The following is a 12,626-nucleotide window of genomic DNA, read 5'->3' on the forward strand; positions in this document are numbered from 1 at the left end:
CTTGAAAAGATATAATAAAATATTTACAAAAATGTAAGGGGGTACTAACTTTTGTGAGATATTGTATATTTGTGATATATGGAGTATTCATTGTATATGGGAGCTTTTAAGGTAAGTTTATTTTTCTGGTTACAGGTTCACTTTAAGCAACATATAAAATGTATGTGCCTGCTTTTGCTCCAAGTTGCATTATGCAATGGGCAAATGGTTTCAAAAATACTTTGGTATTATTATTATTATTATTATTATTAGCAGAGCTGGAGGAGAGAGTAAAGTGCTTCCCGTTAGGAGAGAGCAAGAGACAGGTATGTAAGGTAGAGGTTACTCTGGGAGGCCATAAGCTTTCCTAAAGAGATGGGTTTTAAGGCACTTCTTAAATGATTGAAGACTAGGTGAGAGTCGGATGGTTGTAGGCAGTCTATACCAATGGAAAGGAGCCACCAGCAAGAAGTACTGCAAGCGTGAGTTGGCCGTATGGGTGCGAACAGTGTACCGGAGAAGGTCATGGGCAGAGCAGAGAGACTGAGAATTGACTTATATAGGATACAGGAAGCCAATGTTATGACTGACTGAGGGGTGACATGTGAGAGGAGCAACGGGAGAGGAAAATCAGTCTGGCAGCAGCATTCATTGTAGACTGTAATGGGGCAGTACGGCTTCTGGGAAGACCAACTATTTTAATAGTCAATGTGAAAGATTACTAGAGCATGAACAAGCTCCTCAATAGCATCTTGAGTAAGAAGGGGGCGGACGCGGGCAATGTTTTTAAGGTGGAATCGACAGGATTTGGTAACAAAATCCACTTGCCCACAAAAAAGAAAGTTTAAGTAGTTAATTGAAATGAAACATTGAAATGTTGTTGTTTCTTGAAAAAGGTTTTGATAGCCAAAAATGATTTTACAAATTAACATAAAACAATATTGTCAAACATGATGTGTTTTGTAATATTACTAGTATTATCTCTATGTAGTCACAGTCAAAGAGTCAGTAAAACAGTTAAATATTTATTATTAAATACATAGTGCCACATTTTGATGTTAAGTACCAGAGCTGCAAAGATGGCCACAGCAGAAATTAAAGGTGCAGCTGCCTTTCCCCAAATGACGTGCATGCCGTGCATTATTGGATGCCATCCACGTGATGTGGGGGTGGGCGACTGTGCACAGTCACTTCTATGCACATCTTGCATTCATCTTGTATGCGGCATATGGCAGCAATGTATAGATTAATTGTATCCTACTAAAGGTTTTTGTGAATTACTGAATCACTTTATACATAGTAAAATTGTACATGCCCCATCAAACTACCATAATGATGAAAACTGTGCTTTAGTTTAACTGGAGAGAAAAATGTCTGATATGCAGTATTTAGGTCACAGTAACCAATTTGGAAAAAAATCTGTAATTGATCAAGACTGCTTGTTTTCCCACCAAAGCTATTTTGACTCTTATTTTACAAGCCCGATACTAATTCACATTACTCATAATTTATTAACTAGACTCTTTAAAAAAAAATGTGATAATGATCTGGATTTTAATTTATCCTGATGTTGTCACTGACACATTTTTTTTTTGGCCACAGTTAAGCACAGCAGAAAAATTGTATATATAACTGAATAACCATGCTCGCTGATAAATAGTTATGTTAGAAATAAAGTGTTTACCAGCTACCTAGTCATCTTGAATGTTAATGTTTAATGTTCATTTCATTTGCAGTGATTTGTTCTAAATAATTCTAAACTTTTCTTTTCAATTATGCATGGAATTTCTTCCAATAATAATGTATTATACTTTTTGGGAAATGGCAAATCTCATTATTGAAATAGTTTTATATGATGAGTTTGCAAACAGTAAAAATAAACTATGTATGGTGGTACAGATTCATGAGGTACAATTTTACACTATTGTTCCTCAAATAATATACTTTTTTATAATCATTTCCCCTGTTTATTTCTTTTCAGGAACAAAATGGTATTGCAGCAACCTAAATGACTTCTCTGGAGGAATGAAACCATATACTTCTCACAGATTTATAATCGGTCAAAAATCATGAAGACTTTCATTGTCCTAGTGTTGATTGTTTTAGCCTTATTTTCAAAAGGGGTTTTGCTGTCTTCAAGTGACCATAACTTTGTGAGAAAAGAAATAAAGTTTGAAGGTGACCTTGTTTTAGGTGGTTTATTCCCTATAAATGAAAAGGGCAGTGGAATGGACGAGTGTGGAAGAATTAATGAAGACCGTGGAATTCAAAGACTTGAAGCCATGCTTTTTGCTATTGATCAAATAAACAGAGACAGTACCCTTCTACCTGGAATAAAATTAGGTGTTCACATTTTGGATACCTGTTCAAGGGATACTTATGCTTTGGAACAATCCCTTGAGTTTGTTAGAGCATCTTTAACTAAAGTGGATGAAGCGGAGTATATGTGTCCAGATGGGTCGTATGCCATCCAGGAAAACAGTCCGTTGCTTATTGCAGGTGTGATTGGTGGCTCCTACAGTAGTGTATCTATACAGGTAAGTTGTTGTTATTACATCTTAACTTAGGTATGAAAATTAGCAAATATAAAGCCCTTTCATGATAATTTGTTTAAAAATTAGTTACATTTTCATTCAATATAAAACTAGCTAGCATACAGCAGTGATTAAAATGTACAAATAACTGAGACAGCCAAAGTGACAGTGTTCCATCCAGTGTGAAAAGACGAGGTACTGAATTTAATTAGAATGTACAATGAATGTCAATCACTTTGTGATGGTGAAGGTGCCCTGTACATTCCTGTTATTTACATACATGATGCTGGACGTACCAGCTGCCTCCGGTGTTTATGCACTGCCCATCCCTAAGATTGAGCATTACCAATCACACCTAGTTCCAGGTAATAATGGATTCCTTACCAGTGAGACAATCAAGCCATAGCTTCCCTGGAGCTCTGCCAGAAATCTATTCATGTAAGCACATTAGGCAAAGCAATTGGATGACATTGTACATTAAAATTCATTAGTGGTAGAGTCCAGTACATACTGATGTATTGCTGGCTGTTTCAGACATGAGTTTACTTTGCTCATCAAATTACTGTGACATTGTGTTGCAGGAATCAGAAACCTCAAACTGCAAATAGCCCTTCTTCCCAGTATTTAAATAGATGAAACAAAGTTACACAATGCAAGTTAATTCAGATAGTGTCACTTCACCAAATAGAATATCTGGGAAGCAATCAAAGGGAGAGTGTAAAAATCACTGTATATTTCTAATTTGATCACTTAAAGGGACACTATAGTCGCCTGAACAACTTCAGCTTAATGAGGTTCTTCAGGTGAGAACTATAGCTCCCTGCAACCTTTCTCATGTAAACACTGTATTTTCTGAGAAAATACAGAGTTTACATTGTAAGCTAGGAACACCTCAAGTTGCAGTCACTCAGACGGCCACCATCGGGACTTCCGAATTAATGAATGCCTAATTCTCCTTTATCACGTTTGACATCTTCACGCTTGGGTGAAGACATCAAATGTGCTATCAGCAGACAGGAGATAGGAGGCACTGTGAATGCGCCTCCTATGTCCGGTAGTAATCCCGGAGCCTGTCAGCAATGAGAGCCGACAGTGGGGAGATAAGATTTCCTTCACAGAGCATCGGCTCGAGCTCACAGGCTGAAGACCGGAGACCGAGCAGGAGAGGAGGATCCAAACCGTAAGTAAACTTATTTTGTGAGTGAGTGAGTGAGTGTGTGTGGGTGAGTAATTGAGTGTGGGTGACTGAGTGTGGGTGACTGAGTGAGTGATTGTGACTGAATGTGGGTGACTGAGTGTGGGAAAGATAGATATCAGGTGTATTAAATAACAAATATTTGGGACTGGCAGCTACATACATACACAAGCGTCTAAAATTGAGTGGTAGCTCAAAAAAGTATAAAGAAGTATGTGCGCTCAAGAATGAATATGTCAAAAAATGACTATTGTATTTACTGTGATTTAACACTTATACAATAAATAGATATATTTATTTAAAAAATCAAACAAAACATTGAATAAGTAAAAAGTCACAATGTGTGCACGGATCCACTTTGGTGAACAATGTATCAATCAACTTTCTTTATAGAATATGTAACACAATACAAAGTGTAATATAGATACTAATCTGTCACCTAACTCTGTATAGAGAGTACAAAGTATCACATACGGTATCAAAAGCAGCTGCCAAAAAAACAAATAAAAACCTATATATAAAAAATAAAACTATAATGCATAAACAATAATAAAAAGTACCTGCCTCGGTGTGGGCCCCCCACCGAGGTAATAGAGGAAAAAAAACCCAGAAAAGAGGAAGGGTATTGAAGAGGATTCTATGCCGCCGGCATCCGACCCACTTCAAAAGGGGTCCGTCGAGGAACGATGATATGCACCGCGGTCGGGATCTTCGAAAAAGACCGCGGTGAACGTTGTAGCAGACCACTCACACAGGCACCTGGTGAGTCACTTACAATATGACTATATATATATACCGCGGTCGGTGTCTTCTCAAAAGACCGCGGTATAGTTGAAATGGAGCAGCCTTGGATGTATAGCCGTCAGTCCCCGGCTTCACTGTGTCCGGAGGTATAGTAACCCTCACTTCCCTTAACCAAAATAGTTGGTGGTAAGGGGAAAATGAATAAACAGAGAACAGATAATCAAAGAGAAACAAAAATCAAAAATATATACAAAAAATAAAAAATGTGATTAATTAAAAAATAAATAAAACAAATAAAGGCAGCCGAAAAGGATCCAGTGGAACCAGCCACACATGCAGTCACGTCTACGCGTTTCGTCCCGCCCACGGGACTTTCTCAAGACTGGATAGCTGCAAGATAATTTGATTTAAATACCTCCAAGATGCTGGAGTAATTAAACAGGTGAGTGTGGGTCACTGAGTGTGGGTGGGTGAGTGTGAGCGACTGAGTGTGGGTGACTGAGTGAGTGTGAGTGACTGAGTGTGGGTGGGTGGGTGAGTGTGGATGGGTGAGTGTGGGTGACTGAGCGCGTGTGGTGACTGAGTGTGGATGGCTGAGTGATTGTGGGTGGGTGGCTGAGTGATTGTGGGTGGCTGAGTTTGGGTGACTGAGTGGCTGAATGTGGGTGACTGAGTGGCTGAGTGTGGGTGACTGAGTGTGGGTGACTGAGTGTGGGTGGGTGAGTGTGGGTGGGTGAGTGAGTGTGGATGACTGAGTGAGTGTGGGTGACTGACTGAGTGAGTGTGGGTGGGTGGCTGAGGTATTGTGGGTGGGTGGCTGAGTGTGGGTATATTTGTGTGTTTGTATACAAACAATATTTATATAGATATCTATATATATATAGTGTTTCTATGCAAACACACACAGTTTGGGCTTGAGGATTGCCATAGGAGAGGGGCTGGCATAGAAAGCGAGCTAAGCTGTTAGTCAGCTCAGCTTGTGAACGCGCATACCGCACAAATGCATGGTAGAGCACTGAGTTCATTCAATGCCGCTCTATGAAGAATGCGATTGGTGCAGCGCGAAGCCATGCATGCCCACCAGATCGCTATAACGCTTGTCTAAGAGAAGCGTCTGATTGAGCCCTGCTATTTCGTCATTTTGACGAAAAAGGGGACGCGGCCTGACGGGGATCTCGGCGTTGGAAATGAAAGTTTATATGCTAAAAAGGACTCGAAAATTATGTTTAATAAGGGTAAGTTCAAATAAAAGCAAGGACAAAGGCTAGGGGACCAGTCTTTCTTGCTTTTATTTGGAGACTATAGTGCTCCTTTAAGTTTCAAAAAAACCTAGCAATGATGTATATGTAGAGCAGTGTTTCTCAACCTTTTACTAAAAAGTACACCTGCAGGTCTAAAACAAATCCCTAAATATCCCTGCCTTGAGGAAGTAATTTCTATTGATTAAAATTTAAATACGTAGACACTGATATTAACATTAATACCATATTTGAGTGCAAGCCTGATTAAAATGAGTAAATAATATTGTTTTAATAAATATGACATAATGTGCATATTGTGTATTTAAGGAAGAATGTATGAACTATTAATCTGAAGTATAAAAGTCAAAGAATGAAAATATACACACACATATTTACACACCGAGGATACTGACAAAACACATACTTACACACAGAAGACACTGACACACACACATTTATACACATAGGACACTGACACACACATTTACACACAGAGTTAACTGACACAAACACACACTTACACACAGAGGACACTGACACACACATACTCACTGACAGACACACTCTCACTGTTTGATACACACTGACAGACACACTTACTGAAACACACATTCACTGACAGATACACACTCACTGACAGACACATACCTTTTCTCTCACCCTCACATATTATAACTTTTAATTATTTTTAGGAGAACTGGAGTAGATCCTTTCCCTGGAATCTAGTGTGGCTGTTGTCATCGTCATAGACTTTTTGCTCTGCTCCCTCACACACTGTTTAGTGATACTCGGGCCAGAGTGATACCATAACCTGGCTCCTGGCATCACTGCAGGGTGCACAAGAGAGCATTGCTGGAATAGCAGAGAGTGCAGCGCCATCAACACCCAGCTACAGCTTCCCCCGGACACCGTATTTGGGTGAAGTAGGCATCTGGATTAGTGAGTGCCTTCTCTGCCATAGCGCACAGTCGGCCACTTCCTTGGGATCCCTAAGGTGGCCAGCCGGCCAGCTCTTGGCATACCCCCTGCATTTGGTGTGCATACTCAGGGCCAGGCTGGGATAAATATACAGCCCAGGCAGTTAAGGGTAGATCAGTAAAGGGGACATGTTTTGTCATCACCAATGACAAGTATGCTCCCCCCATCCGCGTATGTTAGTGTGATGCCTCTCTAGAGCTTAACCCCTTAAGGACCAAACTTCTGGAATAAAAGGGAATCATGACATGTCACACATGTCATATGTCCTTAAGGGGTTAAAGGGCTCTTGGATGGAGAAAATGTCCTGTTGTTTTCTGCACAATGTAAGCATGTGCGTTTGCTGAGATACCAGAGAGCAAAAGTGGAACTGGGCTGTTAAAGTGTGTTGTGCATGTGTGGGGATGGTCCCTGGGGTGTTGTAAACATTTATACATTGATTGTGGGATATAATGTTTGTAAAGAAGCCTGTTTGTGTTGCAGTGTGTAAAGAAGCCTGTTTGTGTTGCAGTGTGTAAAGGAGTCTGTTTGTGGTGTACTACGGGTAGCTAGGGGCTGTAATGTGTTTGTTTATGGTTTCTGGGCTGTAAAGTATGTGTTGTTGTGTGATTAGAGAGTCTGTAGAGTGTATGGGCCTAGGGGGCTTGGTGTGTGCATATAAGGGCTGTACTCTGTGTGTGTTTAGGGCCTGCATTAGGGTTGCATTGTGTGTGTATGCACACAGGGGTTATAGTGCACAATCTGTGTTTAGTGTGTGTTTAGTGTGCATGCGTGTATAAAGGGTATGGTGTGTATAGGAGTATAGTGTGTGCCTCGGCGGGTGTAGAGTATGTATAGGGGTACAGTGTGTGCACAGGTGGTGTTGTGCGTTTCTAGGGGTACAGTGCATGTGTATAGGGGTATAGTATGCATGTGTGTGTGTGTGTGTGTGTTTATAGGGAGTATAGAGTGAGTGCAGTGTGTGAGTGTAGTGCACATGTATAGGGTGTATACAGTGTGTTTAAGTGCAGGGGGTTAGTGTGTATATAGGGGGTTTAGAGTGTTTGTAGTGTGTTTGTGTGTATATAGGAAGATAGGAAATTCTTACACTACTTTGTCTTATTTTTATTAGCGAAGTTGCCAAAACTTCAAATAAGACAGAGCCTCAATATCATATTTTGTCAATTCACAGCTGTCACTAGCATTAGCTGCAGGAAACAGGCACCTGGCATAGGGAGGATGCCACAAATAATAAATCATTTGAGAAGCTTATGCAAAAATATTAAATCGGGGCATAAACCAGATGATAGGAAACTGATAACATCAAACAAAGGCCTCGATTTAATATTTTTGGATAAGCTTATTGGATGGATAAACTTTTAAAATCATTTAATATTTTGAAAAATATTTTTATATTTTTATATGTTTCTATATATTATTAATACATATGTATGTATTATATGTTTGTTGAAATCTTAATATTGAAAAAAATCTATATATTTGAATAGTTCATCCAATAATGTTAAATCATTCTAAAAGCTTTTCTGACAAAATTAAATAGAGGCCAAAGTACTGAGGGGTAACGGCATAATGTAACATGGCATATGGCAAAAAATATATGTTATGGCACTCTTCCTGGGTCAGTGTCAAATTATGCTAGTAACACTTTACTGCTCCCGGCCTGCAGAAAAGCAGTCATTAGAAGGAAGATGTGGAGTCTTATTGTTTACCATTAACACTGGATAATGTTGAGTTATGCAAATCAAGCAATAGCATACAAAGTAGCTTTGTAATAGGAGCCTACCATATGTCAATGTACAAATTAGATCACTTTTACTCTATGGCTCTGCTAAACCCTGTAATGAGGTTTTATACCTTGAGACAATCTAACGTGCTGCAACCAATAGTAAAATAAATGGAATCAATGCAAAAAATGTTATTTAATACCTACACATAAAAGGACACTATAGCACCCAGACCACTTCATTGCAATGACGTGGTCTGGGTGCCATGTTGTTGCAATTTTATCCCAAAATGGAAAATATTGCCGTTTTATTCCAACCGCTATAGTCTTATAGTGTTCCTAAAGCCTTCGAGTTAATATTTTTGGATAAGCTTTTCAAATGATTTAATACTTTCGATAAATGTTTAAAATATTTTTTTTCAAAATATTAAAATATAAAAAAATATATATATATCATATATTAAAAATAATATCAGCATATTAAAACAAAATTAAAATATTAACAAATCTTTCTACCTATTTCTTTAACTCCAATAAATGCATTGCTATAGAAATTCTTGTAAATGTAGAAATCAACAAGGTTAATATTTACTTGTGCATTATAGGTATAATCTTCTGTAGCAATAAATGATGCACACAATACAACAATTAAAATATAAGATAAGTGGCTTCTAAACAAATCAGTGGTAATTCACAAATATTTTTAATAACTTTTTTTCATTTTTATTTTTTTCTATTTTAACGAATAGTTTTGACAATTATGAAATATTATCTACTGGTCTGTTCATTTACTTCATGAAAAAGACAATTTTAGCATTGACTGTGCTTCTTGTTCTGTACAGCAATTTGTCTATTTTAAAATACTTGTTAACCCTCCTGTTAATTTGCATCCACAAATGTAACAGTGTACATACATGAGAACACATTCCATGATTAAAGTAGTCCGACCTTTGAAAAAATCATTAACATTTAACTTTTATTTTGAGCTAAAAAAAGTCCATCCTGTGTGCAGTGCTCAAACTGAGCTGTGCATAGAGCTCTTTAAATAGGCATTTACCTACCTATTACGGCAATGCTGTTTGAGCAAAGATAAATCCCTGCACACACCAGGAGACCCAGGTTTCAACAGATACCTCGGGCTCCCCTTAGTCAAATGGGGCCATTTTTATCAAATCAGTGATGCATACAACCTTTTCAAATCCATTCAGATCAATGCTATCAATCTTCCTGTAATACTGGAAGATGCATGCTTTCTATAAACAGCCCTTGGCAGCTAACAAAGCCCTGCACCGATCATAAGCAGCTTGGGGACGTGAAGGTCTCCCTTTAGCAACCTGCAGCCCTAAAAAAACAACAGCTGTGCTGAAGTTGTGATTGGCTGGGAGTGCAGGCTTCATTCACTATTAAATAAAATCTTTCTGTAATAATGAAAAAAGGCAGTAGATGGTTGCAACATGCCACTCTCAATTGGTTTAACTAGGAAACCAATCTCAGGATTTCAGGTTTCATTCGGGTTAGAGCTAAGGGTAGGATTAGGGTTCGGGTTAGAGGTAGGGTTAGGGTACGGTTAGTGTGAGGATTCGGGTTAATGCTGTGTTTGAGTTATTGCTGTTTTAGGGTTAAAGCTAAGGGTTAAGGTTTGGTTAGATATATGGTTAGTGCAACTTTAGTGTTATGGCTGGCATAGTATTAGGGGGTGGGTTCAGTATAAGGTTAGCGCTAACCATCAAAAATAATATTTTAGATCCTATTCATGTTAGGCATTTAACAATCAGGACGGATATGAACATTCATTTTGAATCTATATTTTTATTTAGCTGCACTGGACATTATTATTAGCAAACATTAAAAAATATATTTTATTGGAGGAGAACAGTCCTGGCCATGCATGTGCTTTTTGATTCTCAAATGTAAATAATAACCTTTATTCCAGTTTTTGTTTAGATTTGGGGGGGTCGGGGGTCTGAATATAAAAGAACACTATAGTGTTAGGAATACAGGTTTAAAATCCTAAAACTATATTGTTCCTTTGAAAAATGGCTTAACACATTTCATAACCTAGAGGGCACTTACATATATGCAGACAGGGTTATTCGCTGCACACCGGACTGAACAATTAGGCAAAAATGGCCAAATTCTAACCAGAATGGCAGTTTCGGTCAGAATTCAGTGAAGCTGATTGCTCGTCAGTTGTCAAATAAAAAAAAAAAAACAGCCCCACCCTTCAGAGTGTTCTACTGACATTTCAAAGCTTAAGAAGGCCTTTATAAAGGGTTTTCTGCTGGCAAATTTTAAACGGCTAAAGGACACTGGGTATGTACAGAGCAATCAGCAGAGCTACGTGTATAGTCTGCATTGAGGCCAGGAACCCAACTTGAGAGGCAAGTCCACTCCCTGCACAGTACTATGTTGCAACTTGCACTTTTCCTGGCTCAGCTCCATCCTGGAAGGTGGGCAGGGAAGATTAGCAGGTATACACATGCAGCCACATTGTGCCACTTAATTGGGAAAACCACTGGTATCTGGGTTAGTTTATATTGAGTTCAAGTGATAGCAGAAACAGAAGAGAAAGTGCGAAACAATGGCTTGTCACATTAAAAATAGTTAATTGTAAAGATGATTGTAGGAACCGCACTCAATCCCAGCAGCCACCGCTGCACTGGAACAGGACCAGCAATCCAAACACGTTAAGGCAAAAAAGGGATTTCCAGGCACTCAGAGTGTTAAAGCCGCAGGCAGATTTTAATGGAACAAAAAGAGCAGCAACGTTTCGACCTTCTGAGAGGTCTTTTTCAAGCTAACACCACAAGCCAAACATCAGTGCATATATGGCAAGTGATACCAAAGAAAAGGTCAAACAATAATTCACTTAAGTGAAAGTCATTAACATAAATCAATAACACAAAAAATTACAGATCATGCAAAATATATCTATAGAATTATTATATATAATAATCTATAACTTACCCCTATGTGCCAAGGAGGGGAGAGACCATAGTAGAAAATAAAAGTATAAAAATAAATAATCTACAGTGAATAACGCTTGTCAGGGCAATAAGGAATCATTTCCGGTTAGATGAAATGCAGAAGGGCTTCTGGAACACAAAAGGAACGCCCCTTCTACGGATCCATACAGGTGCCAAATCAAATAGCAGTTCGTATGTCTAAACATATGAACGGCAACAAGGGGATGCGCAGATACGAGCACAAATGTGCCTGTTCGTATGTAAGACACACAAACAGCACCCCATGGACCAAGATATAAACAAAAAAAAATCCGAACGGCACTGAATGAAAGTGTGCACATGCGCACGAGCAAATAAATGATCGAACAGGCACTTAGTTTGGATTGTGATATAGCCTATTCGTGCGCATATCTGCGCGTACCCTTGTTGCCGTTCGTATGTTTAGACATACGAACTGCTATTTGATTTGGCACCTAGAAGAAGGGATGTTCCTTTTGAGTTCCAGAAGCCATTCTGTGTTTCATCTAAAGAGAAATTGATTCCTTAGCGCCCTGACAGGCGTTATTCACTGTAGATTATTTATGTTTATACTTTTATTTTCTACTATGGTCTCTCCCCTCCTTGGCACATAGGGGTAAGTTATAGATTATTATATATAATAATTCTATAGATATATTTTGCATGATCTGTATTTTTTTGTGTTATTGATTTATGTTAACCCCTTAACGACGAGTGACGGACGAGGTCCGTCACTCAGGGGAATGCGTTAATGACGAGTGACGGACCTCGTCCGTCACCCGTTAAAATTAACCCCAGATCGCCGCAATCGCGGCGATCGCGGGGTTAATGGTGCTCCGGTCTGCCTCTGCATTAGAGGCAGACCGGGAGCACCGGATCGGGCTGTCAGAGTACATGTGCCCGCTCTGACAGCATGCCAGAGCGGGCACATGTGCTCTCTATACTCACCTCCGCCTCCCTGCACTTCCTGGTTCTGTGTGAAGTGCAGGGAGCCGGATCTTCAGTGATCCTGCCCCCTGGTGGAAAGAAAATATAGTCAAATTAAAATCCCCCCCCCCCTTTACCCCCCCTTTACCCATTTTAATAAAAAATTAACCCCTTCCCTGCCAATTGATCACTGACTACAGTGATCAATTGGCAGGGATTACATTTTACTAAGATCTGATTTTTTTTTTTAACCCCTGAGGGTTAATTCTTTTTTTTTAACCCTCAGGGGTTCAATTTATTTAATTAATTAATTTAAATATTTTA

The 12,626-nt window shown here is 39.0% G+C and overlaps 1 protein-coding gene across 1 annotated transcript in view; it reads left to right on the top strand.

Moving 5' to 3' along the window:
• The window catches only part of GRM3 (glutamate metabotropic receptor 3), a 322,057-nt gene that overhangs the window by 180,705 nt on the left and 128,726 nt on the right, over nt 1-12,626 (top strand). Inside the window, exon 2 of the mRNA XM_063448195.1 lies at nt 1,961-2,516. Within this exon, the coding sequence (XP_063304265.1) occupies nt 2,049-2,516 (468 nt within the window). The 5' untranslated portion in view covers nt 1,961-2,048. The remainder of the gene's footprint in view (nt 1-1,960; nt 2,517-12,626) is intronic.

This window comes from Pelobates fuscus, chromosome 3, assembly GCF_036172605.1.
Source record: "Pelobates fuscus isolate aPelFus1 chromosome 3, aPelFus1.pri, whole genome shotgun sequence".
Taxonomy (NCBI): Eukaryota; Metazoa; Chordata; class Amphibia; order Anura; family Pelobatidae; genus Pelobates; species Pelobates fuscus.